Raw genomic sequence first — 16,888 nt, 5'->3', positions numbered from 1 at the left:
ATGTGGGGCATGACTCAGGAGTGGGATGCAGGATGGGATTCAGGATTGGGATGTAGGATTGGGATGCAGAACATGACTCAGGACTGGGATGTAGGATTGGGATGTGAGACAGAATTTGGGACTGCGATGCAGGACGTGATTCAGGATTGGGATGAGGGGCATGACTCAGGTCCTGCACATAACTCCTGACATGCAGGATTGGGATGCAGGACAGAATTCAGGATTGGGATGTGGGATGAGATTCAGAAATGGGATGTGGGACACGACTCAGGATTGGGATGCAGGACAGGGTTCGAGATTGGGATGCAGGATTGGGATGTGGGACATGAATTGGGAGTGGGATGTGGGATTGGGATGCAGGGCTCAGTGTGCCTGATGTGGGGTGCAGGATTCAGGGTATAGGATGCAGGCATGGGGTTAGATTGGGATGCAGGGTGCTGGGAATGTGATGCGGGGTGCAGGGAGTGGGATGTGGGTTGTGGGGTGCAGGACATGATGCAGGATTTGGGGCATAGGATGCAGGATTGGGATGTGATGTGGGGTGCAGGGTTCCTGGTGCGAGACGCAAGAAGCAGGACTGGGATGCAAGGTACAGGATTTGGGATATGGGATGCAGGCTGTGGGATGCAGGATGCTGGGTGCCCGATGTGGGATGCAGAATGTAGGACTGGGATGCAGGACGCCAGGTGCAGGATTTGGGTTCTGGGATGCAGGTCGTGGGATGCAGGACTAGGATCCAAGGTGTAGGGGGTGTGGGACGTGATTCAGGGTATGGGATGCAGGTCGCAGGACACATCATATAGGACATGGGATGCGGGACGTGGCGCAGGATTGGGATGAGGTGCTGGATATGGGGTGCAGGGTATGGAACTGGGATGTGGGATGCAGGGTGTGGGACACAAGGAGCAGGATTAGGGACAGGAGATGTAGGACGGGGCTGTGGGAGGCCCCACAGCCCGTACAGGGACCCTCACCCTCTATCCGGGATCACTGCGCTCCCCCCACACCCCACAGCGACCCCCTTGGTCCCAGCCCCCCCAGGTCAGCGGCTGGGAGAGGGGTCCACCCCTGGGGGCGCAGCAGCCAGGTGGGGTCAGCCCTATGGGGTGGCACAGGCTGCGTGTCCCCTGTGCCATGGGGCAGGGAGCCTGGTCCCCGGTGTCCCCAAGGTGTCCCCAAGGTGTCCCCAAGGAGAACGAGGGGGCTGTGGGGACGTGTGGGAGGGCGACACGCGGGAGGGAGTGGTGTTTAGGAAGGGGACATGGGGACAGGGTGACACAGAGGGATATGGTGACATTAAGGGACAGGGTGACATTAAGGGACAGGGTGACATGCAGGGACACTCGCTCGCCCGCAGGTGTCAGCAGGAGGCCGGCTGGTGGCCCTGCTCGGGGTTGTCCCCAAGGCGGTGCCCCAGGACACCTCTGTCATCCCTAGGACACCAGGGTCACATTTGGGACGTCACGGTCACCCCAGGGACACCACAGCCACCTCGGCACCCCCAGGACACTGTGGGCACCCCCGGACACTGCGCTCACCCCCGCCTGTCCCCGCTCTGCCCCGTCCTGGCCAGATCTAGGGACGGTTTCCTTTTGGGTTCCTCCCCCCCTTGGTGCTTTTATGGCCCCTGAGGGCTCCCAGTGCCCCACAGAGCCCCCCCAGGGACGTGGCCGGAAAATAATCTGGAGAAAAAAGGGGGAAAATCGGAGAAATCCCTGGCACAGCCACCGCCCCGGCACCGCTCCCGGGCACCAAGAGCACCCCCCCTGCAGCCAGCGGGGTCCCTGGGGTGGCCTCAGCCCTCTGCCGGGGGAGCTGGGGGGGGGGGATCCTGGGATCCCAAATCCCAGGTGGGCAGCAGCCCAGCCCCACCTGCTGTCCTTGTCCCGCAGAGGACGGGGGGCAGGTCCCGGCTGGGTGTCAGATGCTGTCTGTCCCCAAGATACCTGGGCCATGAGTTTCGGGTTACTGCCAAATCCTTCTGACCGTGCCATAAATCCCAAACGCCCCTCGCCCCGCGGGCAAGGTGCAGAAGCTGCTGAAAGAGCAACCCCGAGACCTCCCCCCCAAATCCTGGCAGCCCGAGGGCATCCCACCGAGCTCCCAGGCTGAGCTCCCACGGGTTTCTGCCCCTGGATCTCCTCCGCCAGCCTCTGGGGTTGTGGGGTGGGCTCTTGGTGCACGAACCCACCCCGTTGGGCTGAAATCACTTCTTTTGGGGGATTTTTCCCACCGCAGCAGGGCACCAGCAGGCAGCGAGGCTGGGCAGGGAGAGCAGGGCTCCCGCAGCCCACCCCGGGGGGGCAAGGAGGGGATTGTTGGGGTAGGTTTACCCCATATCCCAAGGGATGGGGGGAGTTGGAGGGGCAAGTGCGGCTTAACGGGAGCCTGGATTTCGGCCGGATCAGTTTGCTGGCAGCTGACTCTGCTATAATTAGACGGCGGCTTCGGGGAGGGAGCCAACTCGGAGAGCCGAGCTCCAGCCCCTTCCAGCCCGCAGGCGCATTAAAGGCAAGCGCCCGGTCCCAGCGTGACCCCAAGACGCTCACGGCAGCGGGGTGAGGAGCTGAGGAAGGGGAGATGAGCAGCAAAACCCCTACAAAGCCCCTGCAAAATGGGGTTTCTTGGCTTTGGGTGTGCTCAGAGGAGAAAGCCCTCGGAGGTGGCCCCATTGGGCTCCACCAGGACCCCACAGATGGAAAATCACCGGGACACGGGGTAAAAGGGTCCCAGTTGCGCTGACTCACTCCAAGACCACGCTCAGTGGCCTTGTCCCAGTGGGATTCCTGCAGGAAAAGCAAGCAAAGAGCCCGGGCTGTGCCCCACGTCCCTCTTCCCACCTCTGCTGTCACCCAGGGGGGGCAGAGAGAGGGGCCAGGGGAGTGCTGACAGCCAGGTGGGAGGCGCTGGGCGTTTATCTGGGAACGGGGTTTCAACAGATGTGGTGTGAGCAACGTCTGTAAGGCAACCAGATCAGCCTCGATGCTCGGAGATTAAAGGATTTAATCATCTGCTGGCAAGATGTCATTTAAGGAGGCAGAGCTCTGGTTTGACAGCGCCGAATACGCAGCGAGGAGTTCCCACCCTTCCCCAAACCCACCCAAACGTCCCTTCAAACAGAACAAACCTCCTGTGCGGGGCTGGGGGGCTTCTCTACACTCACCCCGGGGGCTAACATCTTGTCCTCCTTTTTGGGTGACGGATGATTAAATGTTTTTAAACGTTACCGTGCTCCTGCAGAGCCTTTTGCTCACGAGCTGCCCCCTCATGTCCCACATCCCATTTCTGAATCTCATGGCCCCAGCGCCCCGCAGCCCCTTGTTCTCCTCGCTGCTTCTCTCCTCCCCGGTGAAAAGCCCCGAAAACAAGGCGGTGACTGGCTCTGCAAAGCACTGCTGACAACAATGCCGGCCTTTCTCCTCCGCTCGCGGGCAGCGCGGGATCGTGACCCCGGCACCACCGCAGGCGAGCGGTGCTGCGAGGAGAGGGCAGGAGCTCGGGCAGCAGAAAGGGGGGAGAATGTGTCTGGAACGGGTCGGGGTGCTGAGAAACAAGACCCCGAAGCCTTCAATTTGGGGAAGGGCTCCTCGTAATTGTGCCCCAAGAGGGCAGAAAGCTCCTCGCTGCCCGCCGTGGGGCTGAGCCTGGCCGAGCCTCCCATGCCGAGCACCGGCGGCCGAGCTGCGAGCACGCGGGGCTAAATACGTCCCTGGCACGCCGAGCCCCTCTGCTGAAGGCTGCCCGGGCTCTGCGTGACCTTCCTGCCGCCTTCAAGTGCTGATGAAGTATTTCTGTACTTCTGCTCTCGATGCCAGGGTGGCGGCAAGGACAGGATCTGGGAAGAGACGGGCCCTGCGAGGCGTGGAGCTGCCTTTCTTGTTCCTCTTAGTCCCTGGTTTTGTGCTCCAGCTGGGCTGGGGGACAGATGTAGGAAGAGGCAGGGAAGCAAAAACCAAGCTGGAGAACCCACAGCCCTGCCAGAAGCCGTGCTAGGAGCCTCTCCAGATGCTGACCCATCCTCCAGGCTGCGCTTTTAGGAGGTTTGCTCGTGTCTTGCTGCTCAGATCCCCCGAAGGCTGAAGGGTGGCCGTGAAGGCCACTGAAACCTCGTGCAACGCCTGCAAGTGCTTGCAAAAGAAAAGCAGTGTGGGGACCTTCCTGGACTTTGCATCACTTTTACTTTCTCTTCCCAGGAATTCATCTTGCTGATAAAGCTCACTCCTTTCATTTCTTACATTTTGTGACACGAGTGTCTCAAAACATTCGACCAGCTCCTAGGTATAGTTCAACACGGATTTATTTTGAGACCCTTGACCAGCTCCCATAGTTTGATATTTATTATATCATAGTTTGATATTTATTGCCAGGGGTTCCTGGCACCTGCAGGCCAGAATTTGGTGCTCAGGGCCTGGGGTGCTGCAGTGACCTCTGAGAAGAGCAGCATGCAGAGTCCTTTCACCTCCTCTCCTGTTCCTCCCAGACAATGTGCTGAACATCTAGGGCCGTACAACCAGCCCCATAAGGGACCCCATCCTTGCTGAGATTTCGCGTCCCAGCAGTTCCCGAAACATTGGGAGCTGCAGGCGACTGCGGGGCCGTGGAGCCTGTCCTAGAGGGCTCCCAGAGCTCATCCCTCGGGGCGAGGAGCGGGGCCAGGAGCCAGCTCCCCCCTCTGCCAGCCCAACCCATGCCTGGGGCAGAGCAGCACAGGTCCAGGTCACGTCCCTGCCCTGCCTGCCACCAACAAAGCTGTTTGCTGAGGCCGTGGGGCTGGGGATGCCTCCCGGATGACAAAGCCCTTTCCCAGCCCTGCGTACACCCAGGGCCGGGCCCTGCTTTGGGAGAGGCTTTGAGGAACCAGCAAACCCAGCGCGTTGCAGCTCTCCTCCAGCAAACCTCCCCAAACTCAAACACTGTTGCACAACGGGCTCGTGATTCACTTTTTCCCTCCCCGCTGCAGGATCTGAAGGGCATGCATCTTCAGCATGGTGTTGCAACCCCAGCAGTTCGGCCAAGGAGGGGCCCGCGGGTCCTCGCTGCCTCTGTTCCTCCTAATTGAGTCCTAATTAGCCCTCGGCACAGGGGATCGGTGCCCTCCTGATACCAGGAAGGAAGATCCTCGGGAAGATGTGGTGGGGAGGGCTGTGAGAACTGCTGGGCGCCTCGCTGGACATCCCAAATGTGCAGTCTTGTGGGGACGGCCTCTGGAGCAGGACACAGGGCACGGCTGTGTCCTTGTCCTCGGCAGGGCATCTTCTGTGGCACTTGGGGGCAAAACCCAGGCAAAAAATCCTCCTGGTTTGCAAAGCAGTATACAAGATTTATTATAAAAATCTGTGAAAACCTCCAGCAATGTGCCTGTGCTGATGAATATTTTGGGGACTGCGGACCCTGTGGCAACCTGTGGCGGTCTCTGCAGGATGGAGCTGTCCATTGGCACCGGCATTTCCCCCCCAAACATTTCAGTTTCAGACAAATATTTTAGAGGGTGAGGCAGTTACATTTATTCCATGACCTAAATATTTTGGTTTAAATACTAATTTATGTTCATACTAATAAAATATTTTCGTTCATACCTAGGAGACATTTTCAATAAAGACTTATGAGGCGGGCTTGTACATGGGGAAGAGGTAAAAATGTTTTGTGATTATTCCACTTTGCCTCTCTGACAGTGAAGAGAGGCTACTTTTGAGGCACAATTCGTGTTTTTTTTCTACCGAATCTTTGAAATTGGGTGAATTACGCGGTGACGGGTGGCAGGAGACGAGGGAAGGGCTTAAAGCTGAGTCAGGGGAAGCTCGGGCTGGGGTTTGTCACTGAGAGGAGGCTCATGGAGAGATGGGACGAGCTCCTTGGGGAGGTGGGCACGGCCCAGGAGCTGTTTGGGATTCATGAAATGTCCGAAAAATGTCCTAAAATACATGATTTAAGGGCTGGGGGTGGGTGTGCTGTTAGACCTACGGGTTAACCCCTGTGTGGAGGAGGCGGCCTCAAGGACGGCCCCTCCCACGGCGGGACACCCAGCGAGGCACCGAAAAGCAGCCTTTATTGGTTAATTTTTATTAAAAAGAGACAAAAACTGCTCATGAGGGGAGGGGGGGGCGCTGTGAGGGGGCCGAGCCCCGCGATCACCTCACGGCCTCAGCCCCTCCCCCCTCCCTGGGGGCTCCCCGCGTGACGTCACCCCCCACAGTGACAGACAGACAGCGGCCGCACCCAATCAGCGCAGCGGGATGGGGCGAGGGGGCGGGACTTCGGCCCTTAACCCCTCCGCGTGACGTCACCGCAGCCCCGCCTTTGGCCCAGCGTGCGTGATGACGTCACCGCACGCACCGCCTCAGTGCCACCGCCCCCCCCCCCCTCCCCTCCCCTCCTCCTCCTGGCGGCCTCCGCCGTTACCGAGCCGGGAGCGCCGGGGCACGGCCGGGCCGGGCCCAACCGAGCCCAACCTGAGCCCAACCGGGGCTGAAACGATCGGGGCCGGGGTTATGAGGCCGGGCTCCGCCGCTGCGTCCCGCTGAGGAGCAGCCGAGGCCCGCGGCGGCGCGGGGAGCGCGGCGGGGCAGCCATTTTGTGGCCTCCTCCTCCTCCTCCTCCTTCCTCCTCCTCTTCGGCCTCCTCCTTCCTCCTCCTTCTCTTCATCCTCCTCCTCTTCCTCGTCCGGGCCCCGGTGCTGAGGGCTGCGGGAGGCCTGTAGCAGGCGGTGGTGGTGGTGGTGGTGGCGGTGGGGGCGGCGGGGGCCGCCTGCGCCTCCCCATGGCGAAGAAAACGTACGACCTGCTCTTCAAGCTGCTGCTCATCGGCGACTCGGGCGTCGGCAAGACCTGCGTGCTCTTCCGCTTCTCCGACGATGCCTTCAACACCACCTTCATCTCCACCATCGGTCAGTGCCCGCCGGACACCCCCCACAAAATGTCCCCCTGTCCCCCTGTCCCTATATCCCCGGTCTCCTTATCCCAGTGTCCCCCTGACCCCAAAATATCCTCATGTCCCCAGTGTCCATATCCCCAGGTCCCTCTGTCCCCATATCCCCAGGTCCCCCTGGCCCCAAAATGTCCCCATGTCCCCCTGTCCCTATATCCCCAGATCCCCATGTCCCCAGTCTCCATATCCCCATACCCCCCTGACCCCAAAATATCCTTGTGTCCCCCTGTCCCCATATCCCCAGGTCCCTCTAACCCCAAAATCTCCCCAGGCTCCACATCACCGTGTCCCCTTGTCCCTATATCCCCAGGTCCCCATGTCCCCAGTCTCCATATCCCTGTGTCTCCCTGTCCCCATATTGCCAGGTCCCCCTGACCCCAAAATATCCCCCTGTCCCTATATCCCCAGGTCCCCCTGACCCCATATCCCTGTGTCCCCCTGTCCCCATGTCCCCCCCGTCACCCATCTGCCCCCTTCCACCCCCAGCCATGTCCCCAGGTGCTGGATCTCCCCCCCATGTCCCTTTCCCAGCTCCAGCCCCAGTCCCTGCTGCCTCACCCCCCCCCCCTCCCTCTGTGGCTCCCCACATTTTATTTTTTTCTCCCCCTCCCCACCGCCGCCTTATTTTGCAGCTTGGGTGCCGAGCCTCAAACCCTCTCTGCGACGGGCTTTGGTGGTGATTTAAGGGAATTAAGGCTTCCGCCGTGCCTTGTGGTGTAACTAACGTGTGCGGGCACCAGCCGCACGTCAAGGGGGGAAAAAATGGGTTGGATCTCGGCTTTTTGTGGCTGATGGAAATCCCTTAAATGCCTGGCCGTGCAGGTGTTGACCAAGGGTGGGAGAACCTGCGAGCACACGCCTTGTGCTTCCTCCTCAGTGCCCCAGCGTTACCCTAAAAATCATAGCTCAGAACTTGAGACGTGAAGCAGAGGCTCGCAAGCCAAGACCTTGGTAATCTGAAGCCAAAGGAAATCTGTTTGGGCTCGGAGGGCAGCGAAGTGCCAGGGGGCAGTGCCCTGAGAGCTGCTGGGGCTTCAGCTCGTGGTTCTGCTGAGGAGTTGTTGATTGGGGGGCGAGATGGGGGCAGTGAAGGTTGTTTAATGCCAGCTTTTACCATCCCGTGCCTGGGCTCCTGGCGGCTGTGTTTATTTTGCTGCCGTGGTTCTGTGCTGCTGGGCGAGTCGTGCCGTGGGGCACACGGCGTTGGTCGCTGTCGGAGGGTGCTCGAAGGCTCCTGGCCGCTCGCAGAGTTACAAACAGCCAACGTCTGGCTTCAGGAGGCAGCAGGTGGATATATTTATAGGTGGCTCTTGCTCCAGAGGGCTGGTGTTTTGGGGACCAGTGATTTTAATAATGAGCTCCCGGGGTTCATCGCTCGGCAGGTTTTGAGGTTTCCAGCAGAGCATCGCCAGGTTTAGCAGCAAACGTGCACGAGGCTGAGAGCGTCTCTGAGTAGATAAACTGTGGTGTGTATACACTAAAAGGCAAGTTTTCTTTCCCAAATTTTGAGCCGAATGTCGAGGTGTGACAGCAGCAGGCACCGCTCGAGGTGGGTGGCTGGGTCAGAGGGTGTCAGGCTTCCGTCTTCACAGGGGAATTCGGCAGATTTGGGGGCACAAATGGGTTTTCCATGTGGTGCTGTTATTTCATCTTCTTAACCACATGAAGGTGGCTTCATGTATTTGTCTGCAGTGGCTTAGTGAGGAGACGAGGTGGGAAGGTGTGCGTGTGGGCAAGCAGTGCCAGGCGAAATGGAAACTGGACATAAACACCTTCAAATGCAGCCACGAGGGAAAAATCCTCGGCTTTTGCAGTGTGCTCAAACACCTGCCCAGTCGTCGTTGGCATCCTTAAAACAACGCAATCTGCCTGAAATTGGGTTTTCTCAAACACTCTCAGGTTTTCCCTGCAGCAGTAGCAGGAATACCGGCGGTCCAGGAGGGGCACGCAGCCCGTGGAGGTGACTGTGGGATAACCTGGCCCCTGCTGCAGCAGCTGGGTGGGTTTCGCAGCCCAAGAGGTTCAGGAAAGAACCTGGATGAGTCTTTGACCCGGAGCAACGAGGAAACGCCGTTTCCAAATCGCTTGTGTACACAGCAGGTGACATTGAAGGCGCCTGGCTCATTGGCTGAACCTCTCCTTATATCAAAAAAGAAAAAAAAGAAAAGGAGAGAAACCACCTTAGGAGCTGCTTAGCTCTGATTCATGCTTCTGTGTTTACCCAGAGCTCCACCAAGAGCCGGAGATAGCGCAGCACGTCCGATGTGCTGCAGCACGGGTGGCTGCGGGCAGGGCCGGGGACGGCTCTCGGGGACTATTGGAGCCCGTCCGTGTACGTAAAGGGTGTGTGGTGGGGGGAGGCATCCAGTTCTGTAAAGCAAAGGCTCGTCTGTGTATGAAAATGCAGCTGTAATAACGTGTTGGTGTTCCTACTCCACGTTTACAACCTGCGTGCCCTAATTTCATCTTCACACCTTTCAGGAGCGGGTTAAGCACGCTGCGGGGTGACGGTTCGGGTGCTTGTTGGGGGGCTCTGCTTAACATTTCACTTTGAGTCGCTTTGATGTCGTATTTCCTGCCAAAACAGCAGCAAAGCTTCTGATGTGTGGGGTGCGTGTGTGAATGGTTTCGTTACCCCGGCCAGAGGTGCTATAAATACTCCCCGTGGCTCCTCGGCGAGAATCCCTAAGTCATCGCAGCCTCCCCGCGGGGAGCAGGGCCCTTGCCTCCAGCGCCGCCGCTCGCAGGTGGAGAGCGACCGAAGGAGGGAGAGGGCTGGGCCTGGCTGAGCCATTTCTGGCTCAATTTTGCAGCAATTTTGGGGTGCAAAAATGGCTTTGATCTTTCTTTTTAAGCAGTCGTGGTGACGGTGCAGTTCCACTTCAGGGCGCGGGCTGGAAGCCGCTCCTGCGGTGTAGGGGGGACCCCACCTCACCGCCTGCCCCTATCCCCAGGACCTCCTGAGGTCCTTTACTCTAGGACCAGCAGTGTGAGTAGCTTCCAATCGATACGTGCTTAATTTCCTGCTGTCGATTTGTTTTGGCACCCGGCGTGACAAGCTGCTGAGGGCTGGAAGCGAACGGTTGAGGAGGGTCCGCGCGGCGAGGCCGTGCGGGGTCAGCAGGTAAAGCAGCGCCTGGGCTGCTGGGTGGGGTGGGGAGGGCTGGCGGCCTCAGGATTTGAATGTCAGAACGAGCTCAAGCACATAATTGCTATTGTTTGACGAAGTAAAATGCAAATTAAGGTGAGTCACAAGCAATGTTTTCCCATGGAACCTGAATGCTTCCAGTAACGTGCTCCGGAGAACAAAGAGCGTGCAGTCCTCGTGAGAGCCCCGCTGAAACCATCGGCTTTGGTGGAACTTCCATGGGTTGTAACCCACGCTGAGATCCAGGTGCTCTCCAGGCCTGTTCTTTACTTGCAACCACCTCAACTCTGTGCTTAGGCGATTCTACAAATACAGGGATGGAGAAAAAGCAGCAGGGTTTTGAGGTCTGGTCACTGAGTGTTTTATCCCGAACGCGGGAAGGGCTTGGTGCTGGAGCTGTGCTAGCAGCGTGCAACGCTGCCTTCTTTTAAGGGCAAAGGTATATGCAAACTGCTTGCTGATGAAATTGTTTTTTCTCAGCTTTTTATTTTTTTAAATTTCTTTGGCCTTTGTTAGAAGTGATTCTGAGTGTTTGCTTTGGGATCGTTGTATAATAGTATGTTTAGATAGTCAAACTTAAAGCAAGTCCTCGGATATCAGAAATACAACTAACGAGTTTCTGCATATACCCTGGGAGGTTTGTTTGCCCCTTGTTGTAACAAATTAATATTTGGAAGGAGACACAGAGAGCAAACGGGGGAAAAACGTGGTAGGAAAACAAACGGGTCAGAAATTGTTTTGGGTTGTCAAAGTGCTTTTAGCTCTGTGGTGGCTGTAATGAACCCACCTGTATTCCAAACTTCTAGGGTACAAAAAAAAAGCCTACAGCAGTGGGAAGCGCTGGCTGCTTCTGCCCTGTGTCCCTTTCTGCCTGCTCTCTGTAGCTGCTGGCAGCGACCAGCCTCGGGTTCTGTGCATACGGGGCCAGGGCTGTGCTCAGGCCATGCCCCACTCCTCACATGCAGCGGGTGAGTCAAGAAAAAACCCTCAAAGCAAAAAAAACAAAACCCAAAGGGGCACTGAAAGCAAACAGCAGCCCCAAAGCAAGCACTCCTGCGCCCCAAACTCCTCTCTGGTCACTTCTGTGCGTGGAAGCAGAAGGTGGCAGTGGATGTGTCGGGGCTGCTGTGCACCTACTGTGGGGCTGCTCCTCCTGGGGGGCTCCGGGTGGGGTGCGGGGCGGCTGGCTCCTCACCTGGGGCCAGGAATAACAAGCAGCAGCTCTGCTGGTGGTGCCTTGTCCCTGATCAGGGACACGGGGACATCTCTGTGGGGAGGAGCCGAGGGACGGAGCTGGCTGGCAGCTTTGTGCCCTCGCTGTTCTGCTGGGCTGCAGCCGTTCCCTGAGGTGTGCTGGGGGCGTGGGGACACGGGGGTGGGAGTCACACCGAGAGGTTATTTGTGCAAATTGATTTTATAGCAGCTGGTGTGTGATTGATGGCCTCTGGTGGCAGTGCCAGCGCGTTCCCTGCGCCCTTCCCCTCCCGGCCCCTGGTATGAAACAGGACCAAGCCCTCAAAGCCCTCGGCTGTGCCCGCTGCTTTCCTATGCTGCTGCTGTCCCTGCTGCTGCTCCTCTTCTGGCCGTCCTTGCGTTCACAGCTGCTTGTGCTGTCCTGCAGGAGGCTGGTTCCTGGCTGTGCGGAGTGCCAGGAGACGGGGGCAGGATTGGGAAGGGGGGTGTGTGCGTGTCCAGGCCCAACGGTGACTTGGGCACCGAGGTATAGCTAAAGAGTGAGCGGAGTCAGAAACATTGCCTAGGGGAAAAGCCTGTTTCAAATTCAGAGAGCGGGCTGAGTTTGACAGGCTGTCTTCACAGTCCGTAGTCTGCTCTTGGGTTTTACAAGACCGAGGGCAATGCCTGGTGAAATTGGAAGAAAACTTGCTCAGGAACAGGTAGGTTGGGGTGTAGGTGCTTCTGTTTGGGCTGGGTGATCTCCAGTGTCCCTTCTGTGACCTACAAACCAGGGGCTGTTTTGTAGCTCCTTGCTTGGTGATGGGCACAGCCGGGGGGTGCAGGGGAGTGCTTCCCTCGTGGCTTCTCAACCTGCGTCTCCTCCAAAGAAAGCAGCACTCCCGTCGTTATCCCGCATCTTTTTCTGTCCTCAAAGTTAGTATTGGTATTTAATTAGAGCACTAATTGAGAGTCCATTGCTAAACATGTAACCAGGGGACAGGAAAAAAGAAATCCTGACTTGGAGGATCTCTGCTTTAGCCCCTGCTGCCCTCAGTGCTGAGGCTAAAGTGCTCCAGGACCACGTAGCCCCGTGGGGTTTGCTGCTCCGTGTGGGCGGAACCAGAAGTCTTGCGTGGGTTGCAGTTGAAGTCTCTGCGTGTTTTTTGTTCCTTTCTGGAGTTCAGACAACTCCAGGCTTTTTCCCAGCGGGACCGGGGCTGTTGTGTGGAGAAATGCCCGTTGGTGCCTTGTGTTTCCTCAGTGTGACTCCTCGCTGCCCGAGAGAGGGCTGCCTGCCTGCTGCTGCGGGCAGAATGCCTGCGCTGACCTCTACTGTGATCACCCAGCCTACCAGTGAGCCCCCAGATGGGCGGCCCTGTTCCTCTGCTCGAGGTCCTTGGCCCACCCTCGGTTTCAGGAGGCTCTCAGCAGTTTGGCTGAAGCTGTTCTGTCAGGACTTCGTCTCCTCTGCGGCTGAGATCAGGCTGGTTTCTGTTCCATCACAGCAAAACGCCCTCGGCAGTGTGGACCTGGTCCTGACCAGAAGCTGTTCCTGCTTCTGGGGTGGTCCCACCAGCGTGTTTGTCTGCTGGAGTACAGAGGATTCACTCCTGAACCGTTGCAGATCTACAATAAAGGTCCGAACTTCCACTGAATCCCACCACCACCGCTGTTCCGTTCGGCGTGCCGTGAGCTGCTTTCATCTCCGTCTCACTTTTTGATCTTGCCAGTAAACAACAAAACACATTTTTTTTTAACTGCTCAAGTTTCTGGCAATGACAGAGGTGGTGCTGCTGGCTCCTCGGGCTCTGTGCTCACTGCGGATGTGCACGGCCCAGGTGAGCTCCGGAACATCTGCACTTCTCTTCGCGTTCCTGGTTTGGTGACTGGGGCTGGTGGGCAGAAACGCTGGAGGCTCGCACGGAGGCGTCTCAGGAACTTCCCTGAAGATCTCTCCAGAAGGAGAGCATCGAGTTAACGTGTCCCTGCTTGAGGCCATGTGTCAGAAGCTCTTGCTTTGTGCTCCACGCCTGTGGCCATCAGTCCTGGCTGCCAGGACCCTGCTGGGGGCTGAATTCAGTGTTCGAGGTGCTGCGGGCTGGAGAGGTTCCCCTTGGAGGTCTGAAGAGCTCCCTTTGGTTTTAGGGGATTAGGTGATGGCCCCAGCTTTGTGAAGAGCTCCTGACAAAGTTTAAGAGCTGGAAGAGCCGACGGATGAAGAAGGCAGCGACGTCTCGCTCAGAGCCCCTTCGTGTGCTCTTCACCCAGCTTTTGGGGCAGTTCCAGCGTTCCCTGTTTGTCCTGCGCTGTCGTCACCCTCGGTTTCAGCCCCTGGGACTTGTGGTGCTGCTGGCCCAGCTGTCAGTGTAATTCCCCTTTAACCTGAATTCTTTGGGTCTGTCCTGGCATCGATTCCCAACGCGGCCCCACTCGGTGTTGCAGTGGGACGCTGAGCTGCAGGGTGGGTGCTGCCGGGAGCTGATTTTGGGGTAACCTGTGATTCAAGGCAGTGCTGGTGGCGTTCTTCCAGCTCTTTCCACCCTCAAAGTACGGGATCCCCGTTTCTCGGACTCTTTCCGTGAGTTCAATTTGAGTGTAGCAGGATCAGTAACAATTACTGACGGCGATAAAAACCTCCTGACAAACGTGGTGCTTCTGGGCAATATTGCAGCAATGGGTGGTTTTTTTTTTCCTTCCTTGCTTCAGGTTTCCTGCTAAATAGCCTGGGAGCGTTGCTGCTCACTGGAGAACTTCGGGAGGTTGGGTGGAGACGTCTGCTGGCGTAGAACTTGGTCTCCGTGGGGTGAGCGAGGTGGCAGCACCAGCTGCTCGCAGCGTGGAAATGATCTTAGATTTCTAGGAATTGGTTTAAACCAGAGGTAAATAACTGCAGTGCTTCACCTCTGTGAAAGCTTCTTGTTCTTGGTGCTGAAATGTTCATAAATTGAAGCTTTTCTTGAAACCTGGACATTGGAGTAAATACCTGCTGGTGTTCAGTACCGGAGAGCATCCTCAATCACACGACAGCTGCTTCAGGTCCGTACAAACCCAACTGTGCCCATGTCATAGAGCAGCAAAGCTCCGCTCTGCACACGCTATATTTAACAGCGAGCACAATGCCATTCTCTGCACTCAGGGTAGGAAACCACAGGCGTGTCCTTCACCAGCAGCTCTGTGCTGAGAGCCTCTGGCAGGGGTCACGTCGCCAGCCCTGGGGGACGGGGCCGCTGCTCCTGGCAGCAGTGAGACCCCGCAGTGTGCCCCAGGCAGCTGCAGTCAGGGGGAGTTTGTGAATAGTGGCAGCAGTCACCAGTTCTGGGGAAAGAAACCTGTTTTTCCAGCAATATGTCACTTACAAGTAATGTGTTCCTTCTAGTGAGCTGGAAAAGGCAGCTTCCCAGAATGTTTGACCAGAGAAAATACATAAAACTTCAAATGCAGTGCAGTAATGGCCTGGTTGTCAAAAAAAATGCACTTCTGAAAACTTGAGCCATCCTGTGAAGCATCGTGGATTCAGGTCTCAGATGTTGGTGATGACTCTGGCATGCAGACAGGCTCCCAAACCCGTTTGGAAATGACGGAGGAGTTTCTGACCCTTGAGTTGTGCTGCTGGAAGCCGGAGGTGGTCGCTCAGTCCCGTGCTTGGGTTTGGTGCTCGGTGCCTTCAGCTGCTGGCACGGCTGAGCCGATGAAACGCGGGTGGAGGCACGTCCCAGCACCCTGCCTGGGCTGGAAGCAGCAGCGATGGCCTCTCCTCCATGAGGTTAGCCCTACGGAGCCTCAATTCCCAAAAAAGTAACCGGTCTTAGCTTGGGCATGGCCACGAGTGGTGGCTGCAGGAGCTGCAGGGAGCTTCGAGGTGTTTGCCTCTCATCCAGGGGCTGAATCCACTGCTCAAGCAGGCAGCACGGACCCGGCGCCTTCTTTCTGTGCTAGCCTTCTCCTCAAGCTGGTGAGCAGAAAGCAGCCAAGGTAGGTGTTGACTTGAGGGTTCTTTTTATGTAATTTGAGGCCAGAATCGCTGTTCCAGCGAGTAGTGACAAATTTTCTGCTTCGCAAATAGCAGCAGCGTGCATGAGAGCGGCTCCGTGTGCCGTGGTTATTTTCGGGCTGACGAAGAAAGCGTAAGTAGGCTGAGGCGCCCAGGAGAAGTGGTTTAATCAGATGCAATCGGACTTGAGCATCCCTCGCACACGTGCCTGGTGGTTTAGGACAGAATTCCCCGTGGTTGCCGCGTCCTGCGGGGGCAATCAGCCCCCAAACCTGGAATTTAGGGACACTGCTGCAGGGGAGCAGCTCTGCAGTTGTATTTCTTGCTGGAGCTTTGCCTTTTTTTTTCCTTACTACCTTGCGAATAAAAACCTTATTGTCTCCCTTGTCTCTTGGTATGCATAAAAGATCACTGAAATAGCTCCTTTGTTCATTTTCTTTTGTTTTGGTTGTGGGAGCCCTGTGTAAGGTTCAGCCTCTGGAATAACAAAATGAGAAAGTTTCTTTCTTCTGGAAGAAGTCGTGGCTTGTGCTGAAACCGAAACTCTTTGGGGTTTCACGGACCTAAGCGGCAGTGTAGGTGGTGTCAACAGGAAGCTTCAGTTTTCTTTCTGAGCAGAGATTTTTTTTTTCCATGGGCATTGGAGCTGTACTTCCACGTGACTTCTTGGAACTCCATCCCCAGGAGGAAAACGCTGCAGTGAATTCTGGCCTCTGGGACCCTCGCTGCTGAGCCGCCTGCCTTGTGTGCCCCCCTCCAGTCCTCCTGCACCGTGTGCCCCACCAAGGGCCAGCCCCGAGAGTTAGAGGCTGCGTGTGGTTGGTCTCTGTTAGGCAAAAATTGAATTAATGCTTATAAATGGGGGGGAGGAAAGGTTCTCAGAGGCTTCGTAACCCGTCCTGCCTTGAAAATGGCTTCGGTCCCCATCTTCTCTGGCAGGTGACTGGCACCAAGGTGAGACTGAACCGTTTTCTGGGATCTCAGTGTGCTGGGTGTGAGCGTAAGGGATGCTTGCTGCACCCGAAATTCATGGTGGTTGTACTTACAAGTTAAGAGATCTTGGAGCTCTCTTCCAACCTCATTGATTCTGGGATTGATGCCCGGGGCCTGGCGTCTGCAGCCATTTCGGGAAACGCCCCTTGCCCCGGTTATCTTCTGACCCTTGCCCAGGCTCTGAGATCAGAGCCGAGAGATCAGAACTGTGCCACCGCCACCCAGCTGCTTGCAGTTGTGGCCCCGTGAACTTTGCCATCCCCCAGCTGGCTGCTCGATGCTTCGTGCTCTGGAGGCGCTGGTGGGTATGGCTGCAGCAGCAGAGAGCTCCCCCAGGTTGCTTTGTCCAGGAGCTGCTGCTTCCACACCTCCGCTGTCTCTGTCAACTTCAAGAACACCTCCCAGCGCTGGGATCGGGCTGGTTTGGAGCTCCTGTGGATGGAGCCTTGCTTCATTCAGGTACCTTCCCTACAGACCTGCAGCGAGGCACCTCTAATTGTTTTTTTTTTTAAGCTCATCTATCTTTGTTCCTCCTTTGGAGGTGTCATTATCTGGATTTCCCAGGAATGGTGTATTTTGGAATGGTCTTTGCTTCGTTGTTAGCTTCTGGTTTGCAGGTCAGTGCTTGGGTGCGTGCAGTGGATGCAGTACGGGAG

At 57.0% G+C, this 16,888-nt stretch overlaps 1 protein-coding gene and 1 long non-coding RNA gene across 2 annotated transcripts in view; both read left to right on the top strand.

The window, feature by feature from the left end:
• Positions 1–6,342: 6,342 nt before the first annotated feature.
• The window catches only part of RAB10 (RAB10, member RAS oncogene family), a 35,102-nt gene continuing 24,556 nt past the window's right edge, over positions 6,343–16,888 (top strand). The window contains exon 1 of the mRNA XM_027455504.3: positions 6,343–6,883. Coding sequence (XP_027311305.1) covers positions 6,757–6,883 — 127 coding nt within the window. The 5' untranslated portion in view covers positions 6,343–6,756. The remainder of the gene's footprint in view (positions 6,884–16,888) is intronic.
• On the top strand, positions 7,508–15,249 carry LOC140002299 (uncharacterized). The gene is made up of 2 exons (XR_011808651.1): positions 7,508–9,024; positions 9,150–15,249. It is a non-coding gene; the product is annotated as an uncharacterized lncRNA (long non-coding RNA).

This window comes from Anas platyrhynchos, chromosome 3 (genome assembly GCF_047663525.1).
Source record: "Anas platyrhynchos isolate ZD024472 breed Pekin duck chromosome 3, IASCAAS_PekinDuck_T2T, whole genome shotgun sequence".
NCBI lineage: Eukaryota > Metazoa > Chordata > Aves > Anseriformes > Anatidae > Anas > Anas platyrhynchos.
This window is presented reverse-complemented; position numbering and strand designations above follow the sequence as displayed.